Source organism: Mesoplodon densirostris, chromosome 16, assembly GCF_025265405.1.
Source record: "Mesoplodon densirostris isolate mMesDen1 chromosome 16, mMesDen1 primary haplotype, whole genome shotgun sequence".
Classification (NCBI taxonomy): Eukaryota; Metazoa; Chordata; class Mammalia; order Artiodactyla; family Ziphiidae; genus Mesoplodon; species Mesoplodon densirostris.
In genome coordinates, this window is record NC_082676.1 from 30,127,968 (window position 1) to 30,147,183 (window position 19,216).

Consider the following 19,216-nt stretch of genomic DNA (forward strand, 5'->3'; position numbering starts at 1 on the left):
CAGACCCGTACTGTGTCCTGGTGAAGCCCTTCCCTGGGAGGGACTTCAGAGTCCCAGGGTGGCTCCCTGCCTTCCTGCAGGTGTTACTCTGGTAAAGAGGAGGTGCCCAACCCCAAGGACAATCAGAAAAGCCTGTTGTGTGCAGCGGGTTGCGGGGGTGGGGGTCCTTAATGATGGTGTGTCACTCCCAGGCTTAAGTTACATCCCCTCCTCAGTCCTAGCAGCACGGCCCAGGGCCTAGATTTAACAGTTGTTTCCTCCCCTAAAATTCATCAGCACGTGTGGGTGAGGACAGGACCTCATCCCTTTGCACCCCTCTTGTCTGTGAAGCCCAGCTGGGTGGTTTCCTCAGGAAGTGCCGGTGGTGGTGCTCAGCCTCCTCTGAGTTGTCTGCTTGGGGTGGGTGGTGTCCGGCTGGAACTCAGGTGTGGGGTGCTGGGGGGGCCTGCCTACTCCTTGCCTGGTGATCCTGGACACAGCCCCACCTGCAGGAAACACACAGGCTACTGGGGTGGGGGCCCCAAAGAAGGATCACTTGCCACGTGGCACTTGGAGCAGGGCACCCCTCTGTGTCTGCTCCTCAGCTGCTTCCTCAGAGTCCTGTCCTGGATGCACAGTACATTTTCTGTCCCCTTTAAACTTTACCCATCCTGCAAGCAGCACCGTGAATGTGCTCATCCCACCCTACCAGCCACTGGGCTCTTCACTGGCCCCAAGCCCACTTTCCCTGCAGGTTCCTGGCAACATGGCAGAACAAAGGCCTCCTGGATCTTCCACGTTTCCCTGTTGAGCTACTGTATGGAGTTGGAAGTAATAGCCCTTAGGTGGCACTCAACAAATCAGTCCCTTTTACCCCATTTCCCCTGGGATGGTTTCTCCCTCCTCAGGGCCCTCAGGTGGCCTTCAGAGGCTGGGGCAGGGCAGCATGGATGGAGGCGGTATGTAGAAGCATAGAAACAGGAGCTTTATTCTCTAATGTGCATGCATACAGCAAGTTCCTTACACAATCAAGGAAATGGTTTCTCTTTCAGGCTCTTTTATCAAAAGAAAATCCGTCCTGCTTAGTCCCACCCTGGGCAGAAGCTGCCCTGAACAGAGTTCCGGACCCAAAGCAAAAGGCTAATGGGAAGAGGAGCAGACACACACCTTGGAGCCCCCTCAATGCCCAGACACCCTAGGCCAGTTGGGACAGCTGTGAGGGGGTGCAGCACAGAGCCGCACCCCAAGATACCCACACACAGCCACAGAGCCAGCCTGGGAAGACCCAGAAGGATGGGCGAATAGGGTGTGGCCAGGGCCTGGTAGTCAGGACCTCAATGCTCAGCGTCCATGGCGTCCAGGTACTTGGCTTCAATGATTTGGGGCAGCAGGTTGTAGCTGAGGGGAGGGGGAACAGGCAGGAGGATAAGCATTGGGTCAGGGAGGAACAGGCTGAGGGTAGCCACTCCAGCCCACCGTCTCCCGCCCAGCCGAGTCCCTCCTGCCTGCTGGCCACCCTCCCGTACCGGATGGGGATCATGGCGATCATGATGAGGGGAAAGATCATCTTCATGTAGGGCAGGGTGCTCATGCCAAAGGCACAGAGCAGCAGCAGCTGCAGGACCTGCAGGCCTGTGAAGTAGTGGATCTTCCTCTGGGGCACCCTCCGGATGTAGTGGGTGGGTGGGTACGAGGTCTGTGGGTGGCAGGGACCAGGTGTGGGCAGGTCTGCAGCCATATCCCCCACCCCCACCCCCACCCCTCACTCTCAGGGTCAGACACTCACTTGGTCCTTGAGCAGCAGGACCATGCGTGCAAACAGCTGGTTGCCGTCGATGGAGGTGAGCGCGATGTAGAGAAAGAGGCCGTAGAGCACAGGCTTGGGGATCCACTGCAGCGGGAAGGGCAGCAGCAGGAGGGAGAAGCCCACCAGGATGCTGGCGCCCAGGCTGGTCAACCGCGTCTCCTTCACACTCACAATCCTGTGAGGTTCCAGCGCACTGGGTCACCGCCGGCCTGGTCCACAGGGCCGTGTCCATCCCAGGTCACTGGGCTCTGTTACTTCTGAGCCCTTATCCCCTGAGCCATATCCTTCCTTAGGTCATATGTGGCCCAGGGCTACCCCCCACCTCGGTCCACGTGACTCTGGCCTCACGTCTCAAGGGGCCAGTTTCACACTCACGTCTCGTAAATGTGCCCATTCTCCACACGCTCTTCCACCATGGCTAGTGCCCGCACGTGCAACGGGGAGTGGGGGTAGGCAGCGTGGATCCAGGGCAGCCCAAACAGAGACAGCCCGGTGTTGATGATGGCGACGAGCAGGAGGTCCCAGTGGTAGGCAGTACCCTTCGCCAGCCTGCAGCAGGCAGGGTCACGTGGACAAAGCCCCGCGGCCCCGGAGGGCTGGGCGCATGCTTACCCCTCCCTCCCCGGCCCTGCGAACCTGTTCTCCGGGGCATTAGCCAAGGCGGCCACCAGGTTCTGCTCGATGAAGAAGAGCATGGAGAGGAGGAAGCCGAGGCCCATGGCGCCGCTGACGGCCACCAGGGATAGCGAGTGCATCTCGGCCATCTCGAACAGGCTCTTGCTTGGGTTGTATCGGAACTTGCCCACTGCAGCCGGGTACAGGCCCCTGCTCAAGCCTTCCTCCCCCACAGAGCGACCCACCCCACCCCACCCCACCCCACGCCTAGTCCCAACTCACTCTTAATCTCCTGGAAGCCGTAGGAAGAGATGAGGGAGAAGGTGAGCACTGAGATGGGCAAGGCACAGTCTGACAGGATCTCACGCATGTAGGGGTGCAGGTAGGGGCTAGGGAGGCAGGTGGGTGTCAGCGTGGCCTGCGGCTTGTGCTCCCTTGCCCTCACCCTGAGCGGGCACTCCTCACCTCTTCTTGAACTGGTAGAGGGTGTAGCTCAGCCAGAGTGTCCCCAGCATGATGAGGAGGCTGAGCACAGCCGTGTCCCGGGCCAGGGGCTCGGGGCCCTGGCTGCCCACTGAAGTCAGCTCTGGTGGGCTGGCCAGGAGGCTGGTGTTGAGGGCAGCGTGGAGGCTGCTGTTGAGGCTGGGGCTGAGGCCCAGCAGGCTCACCGGGGAAGACCTATCTTCGTAGTAGTTCCCGGGGTTGTGGCCACAGTAGTACTTCTGGAAGACTATGGACACAGGCCAACAGTACTCAGCCATCTGGGTTCTGGGAGCCTGGGGGCCCAGCAGCTTCCTCCTGGATGTGGGGGTGAAGGAGCCCCGAGGGGAGGAAGGGATTCTGGGGGGAGGAGGGGAGAGAGCTGGCCTTCTGTCAGCCAGGACCCCTTGACCTGCCTGTCTACCCACCACTCCACACCCTGCCCTCATCCATTTCTGACAGCGAATCCTGCTTGGCCCGGTGCCTCTGATCCTGCCTAGGGCAGCTCTATCACCCTCTAGCACGTGGGCCTGCTGCTCTTTGCTAGTCATGGCTCCCAGAGCACCCTGGGCCATGGAAGCAACCTTAACGCTTGCATGCTTCTTGGCTGCTCTGGGCACAGTTCCATAGCCCCCCGTCTCAACTCAGCTTCCCCTGCAGGAGGTGGCCACCGGCAATACACTCACTTTTGACCATGCCCTTGACAGCATCCAGCACGAATGTGATGGAAATGAACAAAGCAATGATCTCCTCCGTTGACCTGCCAGCAGGGGATATGCCTCATAAGACGGGGTGAGTTGTTAGTAGTGGGGAGCCTTCCCCGAGCCTCAGCATGGCCCCCTACCTCCTGCCATGAAGAGGACCAGGGTCCCAGGCTTTCCCCTTGGAGCAGTGATATGGTGGGGGCACCCCATCTGCTCTAGGGTTAACAGGGCCTCAGAGGCTGGCATGGAGGCTGACCCAGGCCCCTGGCCTTGGTCTCCCTCCTGCTTGCGAGTCCCAGAAGCTTAGGGAAGGCCCTGTCACCTCTTGAAGAGACTCATGACCAGGCTGAGGTTGAAGAGGGCATAAAGCGCGAGGAAGAAACTGTTCCACAGGCCTGTCCATGCGTAGAAGGTACTGAAGTCCAGATCGTAGTCATCACAGATGCCACGGATCACTGCAGGCGGTGGGACAGGAGTGAGCAGTCAGGGCCAGGCTGGGACCAGCGACCTCAGGAAGCATCTCCCCGCTGCCGCCCCCACTGCACCGTGGATGTAGAGGGCCAGGGGTGCGGTCGTCAGCAGCACCACCAGTGGCTGCCCGGAGAAGAGTGCGTACAAGAGGCCTCCAATGCTCTGCCCAGCTATGGTCTTCTGTACATCTGAGGATGCGGGGCAGTCAGGGGGGAACCGTGGCCCTGGGCTCCACCCCGCATGCCCCACCAGGCTCCAACCCCTCACCAATGGCCCCGTTCGTGTTCTCATCGTTGAGGGACCCAAAAGCGATCGTGGGCAGGAGGCAGGCGAAGTAGAGGAACAGGGTGGTGGTGATGTATTTGCCCACAGCTTTGTTTTTCCCGATCATGCCTAGGAATGGGAGACAGGGCGGAGGGTGTGTTGGGGATACAGGACAAGCCTGGGGCCTGAGCTACAGGCCGAGCTCCAGGAGGGCCATGGGCCACTTACCATCAGTGAAGTCCAGTGGGTACACAGGGAATCTGCGGGCGATGTCCTCCCGGATGCCCCTCCCCATGGGGAGAAAGTCCTTGTGCCGTGGGGGCTGGGAAGAGGACACGCGCCCATCAGCCCCGTGTCCCTGCCCCGTGCTGCCCGCCCAGGCCACCTCTGCCCTGCACCTGCGGGGGTCTGTGGGTGCAGATGGAGCTCATGCTGTAGTCCTTCATGCTGATGCTCGGACAGTGGCTCATTACGGTGAGCAGCTGTCTCTGATGTACCAGGGCCTCCTTGAATTCCTCCTCCGTGCGGGTCTTCAGGAGCTTCTGGCGGAAGGTGATGTCTAAGAACATGGTGGCAAACGTGCGTCCCACCTCCGTCGCAGTTTTGGTGCTTTTCTGGGGATGGGGCAAGAGAATCACATCTGTAGCCACTGTAGAGCGAAGGGTGCCCAACCCCGGCCTGGCCACTCACGGACAGACATTCCCAAGCACGTGGCAGGTGCTCTCCCCATGACCTGGGTGTAGTCCCCCAAAGTTCAAGCATAGTGGACTCTGCCACAATTTCCACCAGGTTAGCAGATCACTAGAACTACCATCAACCTAGTATTTTTTTTTAATAAACTCAGGTATTAAATCTGTGTAATTGTGGATAATGAAATCATGATGATGGAGAAAAATGTTCACCCAGCTACTTTTCACTGGTGGCATTTGCACGGTCGGCTGGTTTATGATTTTCAGAGGGGTTCCAGGCCCATCCAGCCTTGTGCCTCTTGCCTGGCCAAGCTCAACCCTGTCCATGAACTCAGTGTTCAACCTCCATCCCAGCAGCCTGTCTCACCTCCCCATCCTAGGTCCCCTGGGAGCAGCATCCACCCCTCCATGCTGCCCAAAGCTAGAGTCCCGGGGCTGCACTGTGCACACTGTGCTTTCTGGTAGCTTTAGAACAGGCTTGTTCCCCCGAGGAGGAGCCAGGTGTCAGGATGGCTGGCCTGTCTCAAGGCACCAGTCTAGCCACTCAATCCTAGGGATTCTCTTCCTTCCAGCTGTTCTGGCCACCTTGTCAGCTGTCACTCCCTCTGACCCATGAGCTGCCCACTGCCCTAAATGCCCTTCCTCTCTCCCCAGCACAGTAACATCTGGAGAGATTCACAGCATGTCTATGAAAGCCCCGGGAGGGACGATCCCATTAGCACCCCCTTTGCTTAGAGAAAGCCTGGAGGGGGCCATCCGAAGCTCTGAGTCTACACCAGAGGCAGGGGCAGAGTCATCAAGAAGCCAATGGAATCTTAAGCATTAAGGCCCTTCCCAGGCCTGGGGAGGGGCCCTAGCCATTTTCTATTAATGATTTTAAAATCCTTTTCCGTAAAAGAAGATTCCCCAAATTGTATAAGTCTCAGCCCCCACAAAAGCGAGATGCCCCTGGCCGGGGGGTAAATACCCCAGGAAGGAATGGGGATCTTTGGTCAACAAATCATAGCCAACTAGAAGAGTTAGGGTTGGGCAGGCCAAAGAAAGGCCCCTATATTTGAATAGTAATAATCTTAAAAAGTATCTCTTTTCAGTCAGGGAAGAAATACAACCTTTTGGGCAACTTCTGGGGAAATTAGGGCTTGATAAAGACCTAACAAGTATGCTTCAGATGAACCCCAGTAGGGTGGAGATGAACAGAGAGGGTGAGAATGTGGCCTTCAGAGGCCAGGACTGTGGTGCCTCCAGCACTGGGAGAGATGCCCCCAAGAAGAGGGCAGGGTAACCTGGAACCCTCCTTCCTGGGAAACAGAGCAGCCACCCGAAACCCCTCCTCACCATCTTGGGTGGGGCCAGCACCAGGATGACAAACCGCACCTCACAGGAATTCTCCCCCCAGTTCTGCGGGCGAACCAGGCGGCTGATGCACACGTGCCGCTTCAGCAGGGCCTTGGAGGTACAGCTGGCAGGGACAGAGAGGGCACACAGCACACAGTTGCCACCCTTGGGAGCTGGGGCTCCCCCCTCCCCGAGCCCCCAACCATGACCCCGGTGACCTCTGTTAGGGAGGGAAAAAAAGACCAAATGGGATGGATTCCTCACTCTCTCTCCCCGCAAACTGAGCAGGCCAGCCTCCACAGGGACTGGATGCCTGGCTCCAAGGTGACGTGGGGAGGCCAGTTGTGGCGGCCTGGCAACTCACATGATGCAGAGCCACGACTGCTGGTATTGCACCCCCGTTACTGTGGCAGTGACCCCTTGGATGGTATCTGACAGTAGGTGAACTGCTGACAGAGTGGAAGGAACAGGAGGGTCAGATGGCCGCACCTCCCTGACCTCTCGCCCAGGCAGAGGGACAGCCCTTACCTTTACCCTCCATGGGGGCCCCGGCATCAGTGAAAAGCATGGCCATGAGCAGGTCCAAGTTGCAGTCGGGCTCGATGTTCTGGGAGTCTTGGGCTAAGCGGCACAGCATGGCCCGTAGCACATCATCCAGGGAGGTGGCTGTCTCGTTCAGGATGATGCTGGCCCGTGCCAAGAAGTCGTCTAGGTCCCGGTGCGCTCGGATCTCTTCCTCAAAGTTCTTTAGCTTCAGGTACTGTGGGGACCCCATACACAGAACCACACAGGCCCATAAATAAGAAAGACCTCCTGTCGCTGTCTGGGTCCTTCCTCTGTGGTGGTCCCCGGCTGACCCTGCCCACCAGGACCCGACACCCCCTTCCCGGAGAGAAGACCAGCGTGGTTGGCCCCAGCAGCCGGGCCCTGGGCTAGTATGAGATCCAGCATCGGTGTGAGCTCTCTCAGGGAAGCAACCACCTCCACCCCCAGCTAGTGGTCCAGGACCAAATGTCTCCCATCCGGTCAATGGGCCACTCACCTTGCGGGAGATGTGTAGGAGCCCGTAGCCGCCAGGCGATTCACTCTCTGCTGGAGGAAAGCGGGAGGGCTCAGGGGGCGGCCGCAGCCCTTCAGGTCTCTCTTGGTGGAGCAGGGCCGTATCTGCCCAGTCCCCCGTCCCCTGCGTGCCTCCCCCGACCCATCCCTGCTACAACCCCCATACCGGACTGGGTGGGCTGCACCTCGAGGTTGACGTTGACAAAGAAACGGATGCTCTCGCCAGACACAATGGAGGAGTTGACCGTGTCGAAGGCCTCATCCCCCAGGCTCTCCTCACGGGTTTCAGAGGCATCATCCGTGTCACGCTTGAGGTAGCCTGGAGCCCCAACCACCACCAAGAGAGACCCCCCAAGAGGGCCTGGCTACACACAGGACAAAGGGGCTCCAAGCCAAAGGAGCGGGGGCCCCTGGGCTGTCCCACTTGGTGCAATCTCGGTGAGTGGTAAGGGAGGCCTCTAGCAGGCTAGGAAGGAAACCTCAGCTAGGCCCAATATCTGGTCCTGGCCCAGCCCCCTGAGTACGGCAGCCAGCTGGCACCCCCCACCCAATGGTTTTCTCCAACATTCTTCAGCAGCGGGAACCCTGCACTGTTCTGTGCCACACATATCCTTTAGCTAGAGAAAGAACATGTTCATTCCACAGACACTGAGCCAGGCACATGGTACAATGATGTAGTTAAGATTGACTGGCCCCTGCCTTCTCAGAACCTCCAGGTTGTGGGACCTGGACCTGTCTGGCTCCCCAGAAGCAACTCAAGGAAAGCCAGAGCCCTGCAGTATCCGGACCTCATTGGCACAGGGAAGGCATGTGGGGCAAAGCATCAAGGCTGAGAGACCTTAGTCCAACATCAGACAAGGCCCAGGAAGCAAGAGAGCCAGAAAAACAGAGCCAGAGACAGAGGTGAGAGGACCCCAGAGGAGGCCTCATCTCAGGCCTCCACCCATGGTGGGCAAGGGGCCTGTTATGGCACCTGGGGACTCCAGAGCACAGAGCCTGCTGCCCCTCTCTTTTGGTCTGCCTCTCAGTTCCTGCAACTGCCCCCCAACACAGGCCCTCTCCTATAGGAAGCCTTCCTGACGACATGCAAAAGTTCCAATCTGCCCTGAGTCCTGCTGGGGCTCCCCACAGCCTCTGGGATGACAGCCTGAGCCAGCCCTGCTACCCCTGGCCCCTCAGGCCCAGTCCCACACCGCCCACCTCAATCTCTCACTCCTCAGGCCAGGCGGCTAGCACCCCAGGCATGCCAGCTCCTGTCCTCCAAGCTGGGGGCTTCCCTCCCTGGAGGGCCTTCTTCAAGGCTTGACAGACCCTTTCTCCTCTGGCAGGGCCCTCCCTGCCTTACTCTTGGCCCAGCTGACACCTCTTCCTCACTGTCCTGTGAGTCCCCTGTGGTCCACCACTTGTGATTCACCCAGGAGCCCTTGTAGCTGAGACCCCACCAATGCCTGAAAAACACCTGTGCAGGAACAGGGACGGGTCAGCAGCACGCCTCCACCTGCCAGGCAGTGACTCACCCTGACTCACTTCCACTCCCTCCCACTGGTTTCCTCTGCACATCCCAGGCCCTGTTCCCCCAGTGTCCTGTGCTCAGCCTGGGCCCTTTCTGGGTAGGAGGCACTAGGCCTCCCCTGTCAAGGCCCTCATGGACTGGTGACCCCTAACTCCAGGTCTGCACTGCACCCAGAGAGCCCAGAGAAGAACTATTATTCAAAAGATGTCATTCCCCCATTTGTCATGGAGCTCATGTCCATGAAAAATACCTTCCTCCCCAATTCTAGACCTGCTTTGCTTAGAATGCTTGGTTCCCCAGCCCCAACCTATCCCAACCTCCTTTCTGTCACCCCCACCAGCACCCACTATTCCCCAGCATGCTTCTCACACTGTCCCTCTTCTCCACTATCCTGGGCTCTATCTAGGACCTACCCAGCAGACACTACCAGCTCCCTGCAAGGCTCCTGGGATGCCATGCGTGCCCTATCTCCACCCTATAGCCCAATCACATACCTAACCTGCCCACCAGCAGCCTGGCACATGCAGTCACCATGCCCTGGGGACCCTGGGTAGGAGCACATCACCACTGTGTCCAAGCACTGTCCCACTAAACACCCCTCTGAGGCCAGCTCCCGAATCTGGGCTCAGGAGAGGCAGCAAAGAGCCAGCCCAGAGATATGGGGAGGGAGAGAGCTAGGCTGGTGCAAGCAGGGCAAGCTGAGGTGCAGAGAGGTTACAATTCTTTAGAGGGACAATGACAGCCCCTCCCTCACAGGGCTGGGCGGGGTCTGAGGAATGTGGGCACACACAACACTTAGCCTAAAAGCTGGTCAGACAACCAGAGCATTGTAACAGCAAAACCATGGGCTATCAGATGGTCCACATAGTGCAGGATGGGAGCAGCCTGCCCTCCCAGGACCACAGGACAACCAGAGATCTGCCAGAGCCCAGGGCAGTTATCAGCTGCCCCTCTGACCACATCATAGCTTTCTGGAGGGTAGAATCGAAAGGCATCCCACCACCAGCAGAGGACCATGAGTACCCAGGTGGATGGACTAGGTCCCCTAGAGACTTTTGACCAAGGAGCTCTCTCTATACACACACCCATACCTGAAATGTACTCACCTGCATCCTCAAAGTATCCATTCTGCGACATGATAGAAGAGTTTTCTGCAAGGCAAGGCAAAGAATTGTCACCAGCTCCATGCACCAGCCCCGGACAGTCTTCAGGGCACATCTGCTGTCCACCCCACACCAACCCTGCCGAGTCTTTCTTACCCTTCCCAGAGACCCTGGGAGAAAAAGGAGCAGGGGACAGTACAAGACAGGGGCTCCTTGAGGAGCCAGAGGAAGCCAGGCCTGTTATTCTTCAGCCCATCTGCTAGGGGCTGCCCAGGTGGGAAAGGACCGAGGCAGACAGGGAGATGCTCTCAGCATGTTTTCTCCAGGAGTAATTAAGAGTACCCAGTGAAGGAAGGAAGGATTCGCTGGTTGCAGGACTCGGGAGGGAGGAGACTCGCCTGGCCACCTTCCCTGTGGAAGCCGGCCTCTCTCTCTCAAGCCTTCGCTGCCAAGCCCAGTAACTGGGCTGGGGTTCTTCCAGCACTTTTCGGCCCTCACTCTCACGTCGGTCCCTGATGCCATCAACACCCATCACACGGCAGTTGCCCCCAACCTCACGCGCCAGGGGTCACACGGGGGCGACCCGGCAACGGCCTCCTGCCCTCAGCACCACCCACTTTCTCCTGGGAGGCGGAGCCGTTGGTCCTCTTGGGAGATGCCGCGCGCGGGGTGGGGGTCGGGTGGGGGGGGGAGGAAGAGAGCTGTCCGTGCTCTCAGCGCCGGTCCCCGGATGGATGGTCCGGGCTGTTTGTGCCTCGCTTTGCGAGGAAGGAAGCGACAGGAAGGGCCGCGTGCACGAGAGGAAAGCGCCTCCAGACTCGGAGACCCTGGGGGTCGGGGGGCAGGATGCGGACGGACTCCCGGGGCGGGAGCCCGGGCGGCATCAGAAGGGAGGGGCGGGGTCAGTAAAGCTAGCACCAGAGGCTGCAGGGATGGACAAAGGACGAGAATGACGAGGGTATGGAAGGGTCGGGATGCTACTCCCATGCGGGGCGGTTCAAGTGCCACGTAAATAGATGGTAGTACAAACCCCGGGCTGGCCCTCAGGTGTCAGCTGCGGCCGCGCTGGGGACAGTCAGAGGCCCAAGGATCCCTAAGAGTGGGCAGGCTGCCGCGCAGCGCCAGGGGCGGGAAGGTGTCGGGTAGAACGTAAAATGAGGCTTTCCGAGGTGGCTGCACGCCCGGCTGCGAAGACCCTGGCGCTCCAGGTGCTAGGGACCCCGCAACTCCGCCCCGCCATTTGCAAGCCCCCCACTCCTCCACAAGCTACCTCGTAGGTTCAAAAACTGTTAAGAGTTTCAAAACGGCATTAAGTCAAGCGCGCAGTGCCCACGAAGTCGTCCTGGGCTTCCCCCAGCCACCCGCATACCCACCCGGGCTCCCACTCCCTCGCGGCTGAACTCACCCAGGGCACCCCCGGTCACCCCCGTCCCAGTTGGGAAGCCCCCACGACCCTCTCGCCCACCACGCCGGGGACCGGTGCAGGCCGGCGGCGTCCGCATTCCCCCCAGCGCCTCGACGGCTCCGCGTCCCAGCTTAGCACGCCTCTGAGACGGAGACCGGACGGCCTTCCAGCCGCAGGCACCCACCGCATGGCAGGAGATGGAACACGCGCCTGCTGGCCGCGGCCATGGCCCCAGCGATCAGCCGCGGGACGGCTGCACACCAGCGCGCACGCCCTGGCTCCTCACCAGGTGCCGCGGGACCCCAACCTCGGCGTCCAGGGCGGGCCTGCGGCTGGAGCCGGTGACACAAGCCTGCGCCGCGCCTGGGTCCTAATGCCGCGCCGACGGTCCTCCCCAGCGCTGCCCGGGCGGGGTCCCGTCCGCCCGCCCCGCGCCCTCACCCGCGCTCCTGTTCAGCCCGGGCGGGCTACTCCTGGGAGCCCGCGGCGACTTAGCCAGAACGCGTAGACTGGGCTTCTTCGGGCCCGCGCAGTGAGCGTTAGTGGCTGAGCGGGGCTGCGAAGTTTCTGGGAAGAAGCTCGGTGAGCTCGGAGACCCTCGGAGTTGAGACAGTGAGGCGGGTGTGGGTAGGGCCTCCCTGCAGTCGGCTTTAAGCACTTGGCCGGGCCCCCTCACCCCCTCCTCTAGGCAGGGGACCTCCGCTGGGCCCAGCCCTCCTGGGCCCCGCCCCCTCCATTCATCCCGGCTGCTCGAGCGGTAAATCCTCCTAGTCCTCCTCCAGGAAGCGCGCCCCGACTAACTACACGGGCCGGCGCGCGTTCTCTGGGCTACGCCCTGCCCCGCGGAGCCCGCTGCCCTCCCGACTCGGCGGCGTCGGGTTTACTGGCAGCGCGCCTCGCGGTTTCTCTCCCGGCCTCGTTGCGCCCTCGGCCTTCTCTTCGGTCAAGGTCTTGGCTTGCGGCTTTTTTCCTTTTCAAGATGGCCCCGCCGCCCGGTTTTCCTTCCCGGACACGAGGGAGCCCGGCCCGGGAACGCGCCTTCTCCGGCGCCTGGTCCTCTGCAAGCAGAGTATGTGTTCGGGAGGATGGGTGCGGGGTGGGGCGCGAGCTCTCTTGTGTAGGGAGGCGGTGATGCGCGCGGCCAGGCAAATCCAGCCCATGCGGTGAACCCCTGATCTGACCCTTGGTGGCTTCTCAACAAATGATCACACAGCCCTCAGGCCCCGGACTGACCCAGGAACTCTCCCCATAACAAAGTGTTAACCCCCCATTCCTTCCACACTGGCCACCAGCCCTAGGAGTAGCAGCAATCCCCCCATCTGACCTCCTGCTGGAAAGTTCTCCGCCTCTGTCCCCCAGGCATGGAAGAGGGCAGGCGAAGCAAGCCCAGGGTGAGCCCACCTCTACGGCGGGGGCTTCCCTGCGGCCCCCAAGGGTTCCTGGTGCGTTGGGGCAGCCCCATGCATAGATGGGGTGAGGCTGACCTGGTTTCCCCTCCCAGCGAGATAAGAGAGCATTAGGAGCAAAGCTTCATGGGGTGCCCTCCTTGGCAGATGAAGGCCTGGGGGTCAGGATGGCCCTGAGCACCCTGCTCCCTACTACTGCAGAAGATGCTGCAGAAGAGACCTGCGGGACTCTGACCATGACTGACTCGGGGCTGGCCACATGCTCCTCTGGTTGTGGTGAGCAGAGCTTGGGTGGAGACATGGGGTCTCCTCCATTCATGGGTATCCCCTCCACTCAGCCTAGGGACCGTCTCTAGGTCACCGTTTAGGTAGACCCGCAGCCCATGGCACAGACTCCCCCAGACAGCGGGGTGGGGGATGGAGATTTGAAGGGGAGCGGAAGACAGGCAGGCTGATTGCCCAGGAAGCAAAGTTCCATGTGGGAGGTGCAGGGGCTGGACCCCTGAAAAAACACCCATTTTGCCCTCAGCCCCTCTCATCTCAGAAAGCCTAGGCCTCTACATCTGCCTCCCCATGTCATCAGCAGCTCCCAAACACCTGGACATTCCAACCCAGCTGTTCCTGGAAGCCACCCTGGAATGGAGGGGACGCCTCTCATCCCCGTACTGCAGCCTCCTCCCTCATCTGAGGCCCTTACCACTGAGCTCACTGAGGAAACAGGAACCCACAGTCAAGATCTCCCGCAGTGGTCTATGGACCTGACTCTCACAGAAACTGACACCAACCCCTTCTGACCCCTTCCCCACTATAGCCTCCTGCGCTCTGCCCCTGTGGTTTCTATTCCCCTGGCTGTCCTGGAGAGACCCTGACCCCCACACCCCTGCTGCAAAGTGAGAAGCTGTTTCCTTTAGTCCTCCCACCCACCACCTGCCCTCTGTGGACCAGAGGCTGAGGGCAAATACAGGTGCTCCAGGTCTCCCTCCCCCCACACTCCCCATCCTGCCCCCCACCCTCCATGCCCCAGTGAGTCCTTACACAGGGGGTTTAGGGACCTGGACATAAACACACACATTCCCCTCATTCCCATCCTTGAAGTCTCAGACTTTACTGGGCTGTGGACACAACCTTGAATTCTGGGTTCCACAAGGCGCTTAATGGCTTTCTGAAGTACTTTCAACTGAGTTTTCTCCTTTAGCCACTATGCCTATAGATTTTAGAACCTGGAGAAGTAACTCTATAGTATCTCATTAAAAAACAAAACCCAAAATACTCCCTTGAACTCCCCCCTCCAGGTACCACCCATTTCCTCAGCTGCACTTCAGAGCAAATTTTTCCAAAGAGTTGTCTCTAGTTCTCTGTATCCATGCTTCTCCTACCTCTCTTCCACCGATGCATACCGATCTTTTGTCCCCACTACCCCACTGAAACTGCTCTCAAGATCATCCTGCCTCAGCTTTCTGCCAGTCCCTCCCCCACCCCCTAGCAGCACCCACCACCACCAATCCCTCCTTTTTAAAACAAATATTTATTTATTTTGGCTGCACCAGGTCTTTGTTGCAGCATGCATGAGGGATCTAGTTCCTCGACCAGGGATCAAACCCAGGCCCCTGCGTTAGGGGAGTGGAGTCTTACCCATTGGACCACCAGGGAAGTACCCTTCCTTTTTTCTTGCAGCATTTCCTTCTCTCTCTCTCACCTCCTCGGACCTAGGAGTGTTGGCCTGCCCTGGATCTTTCCCTGGATCCATGGCTCTCTACCAGCCACAGCTGGCCACCAGATTTCACGACACCTGTTACTGAGCTCCTGACTTCAACATGACATAGCCTACTTACACCCTCCCCCCTACCTGGATGGCTAGTAGGGAATTCAGATGATACTCAGGCAAAATAGAGCTCCCGAGTCCACTATCCGCCACCATCCACCTGGCTGCTCTGGACCTGGGAGTCCCCCCGACTCATTCACATCTGATCCGTGAGTAAGTTTTGTTGGGTTTACCTTCAAAATAGAGCTCAGTTCTGCCCACTTGCATCCCCAGCCTGGTCCATCATCTGGCCCTCTGACTTGCCCACACCCACCATCCATTCTCCACCTCCAATGGCTTCTCATGGCATTTAGGAAAAAAATAAATAAAAGCAAACTCCCTGCTGTGGCCTAGGGGAGTAGGGGTGTGGGGTAGGGGGTGCTGTACAGCCTGGCACCTGCCTATTTCCCATCTCATCCCAGACCTCCTGCTCCCAGGGGAGCACTGTTCCAGCCATCTGGCTGCCAACAGTTCCTTCAACACAACCGGACCCCACCTGCCTCCAGGCCTGGAGAGTCTGAGTACCTGGAAGGTGTGTCCACAGCTCTTATCGTGGCTCAGTTCATCCTTCAGCTCTCAGAGAGGCCTTCCCTGGTCACACCATCTAAAGTAGGTTCCTGTTTTCTGCCATCACAGATCCTCATGGCCCCTAACTCTGCAGCACAGCCTTCTTACTTTACTGCCTGGGCCGTCTCCCAGGCTAGACTGGGATCTCCCTGAGAGCAAGGCTATGGTATCTTTCACCAGCGCAGCACCGGTGTAGTAGGTGCTCAATAAATCCATGACATATTGAACGCATGACCAACACCTCCCTGTACAGTTCCTGGAGGCTTTCAAGCCATGAAGCCCCCCACATGACCTCTTCAGCTACCATCCTCCACTCCCACTCAGGTTTTCCAGCCAGGTACTCCTGACTCCCTCTGCCTACTTCCTGTCACCTGGACTCTTCAGATGTCCAAGTCCTTGTATTTCTACTTCCAATCTGCCCTCTCCTACTGCCCTCACCTTCCTTGGATAGCCTTGGCAAGCATGGCTTTCCGCACCTTGCAGCCTTAGGCTTTCCCTGGAGTCAAAAGCCTCTTGGGGCTCCTTGCTGCCCAGGGCAGGCAGCCTTGACCAGCATTCCCAGACCCTTAACAGCCCTTCTCCAGCTGCGGCTGTACCACCCCCTTGCCGTTCCTGGGAGGAGAGATGATGTTCCCATACTATCCCTCCAGTGGTGCTGGAGGGGGCTGAGGGAGGGAAGAGGGCCTCCACTGGCCTCCCCTCTTTCCTGGGGGACACCTCCAGGCCCCCTGGGTAGGTGAGAGGAAGACCTTTTTGTGCTCAAATATCACAGCATGAAGCCTTCTCCCAGTTGCCATCCACCCCTACTGAGAGGAAGATCCAGGTTCCTATAAGGGCAGCTAGGAAGGCAAGGAGCCCTATGGAGGGCCAGAAGGACCTGCTCCCCTCAGGACAATATCCCTCTGTGCCCCCCATACTCAGAGTCAGAATCTAGTGCTAGACAGCAGGCTGTTGAGCAGGAAGGTTCCAGAGCTGCCCCACTGCCCTCATGCCTTCTGACCTGGGTTTCCAGTTCCACAGCCCAGCTTCTCAGCCAAGAAACCCCTGGCAGACAGACACCACTAAACACTGACCTACTTTCACTCATCCTGCTCCAGGGTATCCCTATGAGAGGCCAGGAACCTGCATTCTCATCAGAGCTGGCCCCAAACTTCCCCACCCTCATCTACCCCCAGGCCCCACTTCATTTGAACCCCATCACCAGCCACCTGAGTCCTTCCAAGTGGTGAATCCAGGTGGCCTATCATCCTCCTGGTCATCACTGCCCTCCTTAGCCTTTATGTGTACCCCACATCCTCCTTATCCATGGCTCTCATTCTCACTGTTCCCCTGTGTCAAGGAGCTGCCCAAGGTTCTGCTTCGAGCTCACCATTCAGGGCTGACACTGCCTGCCGCCCCACTTCAGCTGTCTTTCAAATGACCTCCAGCTCCTCCCAGCTCCTGCAAGGAAGCTGGATGCACAGAAAGGAAAAGTTAGTGGGGAAGGCATACAGGGCAACACCCTCGGGCAAGACGTTCAGCCTCTTTGGGTCTCTGATCCTTTTTATCTATAAAACAAAGAGGTTGAAATCGAGTGCTTTTTTTTTTTTTTTTTTGCGTTATGCGGGCCTCTCTCTGTTGCGGCCTCTCCCGTTGCAGAGCACAGGCTCCGGACACGCAGGCTCAGCAGCCATGGCTCACGGGCCCAGCCGTTCTGCGGCACGTGGGATCCTCCCGGATCAGGGCACGAACCCGTGTCCCCTGCATCGGCAGGCGGACTCTCCACCACTGCGCCACGAGGGAAGCCCCCGAGTGCTTTTTTTTAAAAAATTTTTATTGGAGTATAGTTGACTTACAATGTTGTGTTAGTTTCTGCTGTGTAGCAAATTGAATTGGTTTTACATATATATATACCCACTCTTTTTAAAATTCTATTCCCATGTAGGTCATTACAGAGTATTGAGTAGAGTTCTCTGTGTTATACAGTCGGTTCCTATTAGTTATCTAGAAATAGTTTTTTTAGTTAGAAAATTCCATGAAGTTTTGGTTATCAAACCATCTTTCCTCCTCCTGTTGTCCTTATTTTGATATTATGTGTACATTCACCCAGGCATGAAATTTCAGAGTAAAGATGTAAAGTTTCTTAAAATTTTGAAGCTATGAAGGAAAAAATTAAACTTGTTTATTGGTATGGAAAAACAGTAGTAGTGGTAGGATAAAATGGAAATATAGTCACACTTCATTTGGTTAGCTTTTTTTTTTTTTTTACAGATTTATAATCATTTATTCGTTTGACATAAAATTTGTCAACCCTGATGCAAGTTTTTTTAACCAAATTATTTTGGCTAGTCAATTTAGCAATGCTGAGGCCTGGGCAAAACAGGAATAATTTGTGGATAAACAAATTTATTTTTCTTCAAATTTCTGGAGAATGAAACAAAAGAATTTTGGAATTGTTTCAAAATGTTGGGGTTTTTTCCACTTTGGCTTTTTCCACTTCTACCTTGAGGTCATTCATCCCTTTGGCTCTTGTCTAATTAGTCATTTCGTCTTGTCAATTGCTCCTTCAAAATCACTCTCTAGTTGGTCCAGTTCTCATCCCCACCAATGTGGAGTAGCATTACAGTCTACATGATCTTTTTTTTCTTTTGGTTGGGTCATTTCCCTGACCAGGGATTGAACCCAGGCCACAGCAGTGGAAGTGCAGAATCCTAACCACTAGACCACCAGGGAATTCCTGATCCTTCTTTTATTTAGGAAAAAAAAAAAGTATCAAACAGGCTCCCATGGCTCCCATGGAACACTGGTGTCCCTGGGTATACAGAGGCAGTAGGAGCCTTTGCTCCATCTTCAGGGGGCAGTTATCTTAGCGAATAGAACATTTTCAAGTGAAAATGTTTCTTCCCTTGTTTAAAAGTCACTACTACCATCACCACCACCACAGAACAACTATGTTTGCTGTCACTTGTAGTAGAAAAGACTAGCAGAAAGCCAAAAAAATTAAATCAGATAGGTATCTGACTTTAACAGAAAAGCTCAGAAATGGCCTTCAGGTGGATGTGCAATGCTGATCCAGGGGAGCAAACCCTTCTTTGGGGAACCCAGCTCCCAAATGATGTGGAAGCGCCCTCATAAATGTGCAGTGACCCCTGGCCAGGCCAATCAGAATACTCCTGACCATTGTGACTGATTCAGGGATGCAAATGTGACCCCCGATTTTGGGCCTGCCTTTGGAGAGAGAGGTCGGGTCTTGCCTTTGGGGCGTTGGGGCTGTTGGGTGGCACAGAGGAAGCTTACTGCCAGGGGAGTGTGAAGCCATTAAGGACAGAGAGGGGGCTCTGATGACATGGGAGACCAGCTGAACTTGAAGCTGGTACCACCCTGGATTCCTCTTAGAGCAACCAAGCCATTCCCTTTCCGTCATGAGCTGGCAGTAGGACCATGGTCAGATTTTCTTCGGGCAGGACTGTTCCCTAGATTGTATGATAGAAATTAATACATCAGCATTTCTCTGTGCTCCTCAGAGAGCCTTGTGATTTTCAGCAGCTCCACCTTCTGCTTCAAATCACCTTCCACATGTCTATCCCACCAGGATTCCTTGATTCTAGGACTCTGGCTTGGTCAAGCATGCCCTCAGGGTTCAGTTCAGTAGTCCCCGGCCCCTACTGTGGGCCACTGGTGGGGACGGCCCCTTTCGCCATCCCCGGACTTCTTGGCCTCCAAGTCCTCCTGGCTCTCAAAGATCATCCAGTCCTGGAGCTCTTTGCCATTTACTGTCCCCCCTTCTCTCTGACAATTCTTTGGGGGTAATCCCCAAAACTTGGCGGTTTCTGGGAAGTGCAAGCACAGGAGCTCCTTCAAGGTTCAAGCCCTGTAGGATGGCGGGTGTGGTGGTGTGTCGGGGGTGGGGGTGGGGGGGGCGGGGGGCATAGTGGGGAGGGAGGGGGCGTGCTGGGAGGCTCTGGGTAAGCCGGTGCTGAGGAGGGTGTATAGCACTGAGGCCAAGACCCCTCCCCCAATTCTCTCGGCTCCTCGCACG

At 57.4% G+C, this 19,216-nt stretch overlaps 1 protein-coding gene across 1 annotated transcript; it reads right to left on the reverse strand.

Annotated features, from left to right (window-relative positions):
• Positions 1 to 1,138: 1,138 nt before the first annotated feature.
• Positions 1,139 to 10,090, reverse strand: SLC4A11 (solute carrier family 4 member 11). The gene is made up of 19 exons (XM_060120245.1): positions 10,023 to 10,090; positions 7,570 to 7,722; positions 7,387 to 7,433; positions 6,873 to 7,104; positions 6,709 to 6,793; positions 6,345 to 6,468; positions 4,719 to 4,934; positions 4,549 to 4,642; positions 4,324 to 4,449; positions 4,131 to 4,244; positions 3,908 to 4,040; positions 3,568 to 3,641; positions 2,867 to 3,131; positions 2,684 to 2,790; positions 2,423 to 2,591; positions 2,162 to 2,335; positions 1,766 to 1,961; positions 1,506 to 1,675; positions 1,139 to 1,377 (listed from the first exon to the last, which is right to left on the reverse strand). Exons 1-19 carry the CDS (start codon positions 10,051 to 10,053, stop codon positions 1,314 to 1,316), a joined length of 2,574 nt encoding a protein of 857 aa, XP_059976228.1. The 5' UTR covers positions 10,054 to 10,090; the 3' UTR covers positions 1,139 to 1,313.
• Between the last annotated feature and the right edge of the window lie 9,126 nt (positions 10,091 to 19,216).

What these genes read in the sequence shown, in the direction of transcription:
- SLC4A11 (XM_060120245.1), bottom strand. Translation starts at nt 10,053, where the DNA reads ATGTCGCAGAATGGATACTTTGAGGATGCAG. An exon ending in TGGATACTTTGAGGATGCAG is followed by an intron (nt 7,723 to 10,022) that starts GTGAGTACATTT and finishes TTGGGGCTCCAG; the next exon opens with GCTACCTCAAGCGTGACACG. An exon ending in CCCACTGGACTTCACTGATG is followed by an intron (nt 4,450 to 4,548) that starts GTAAGTGGCCCA and finishes TCCCATTCCTAG; the next exon opens with GCATGATCGGGAAAAACAAA.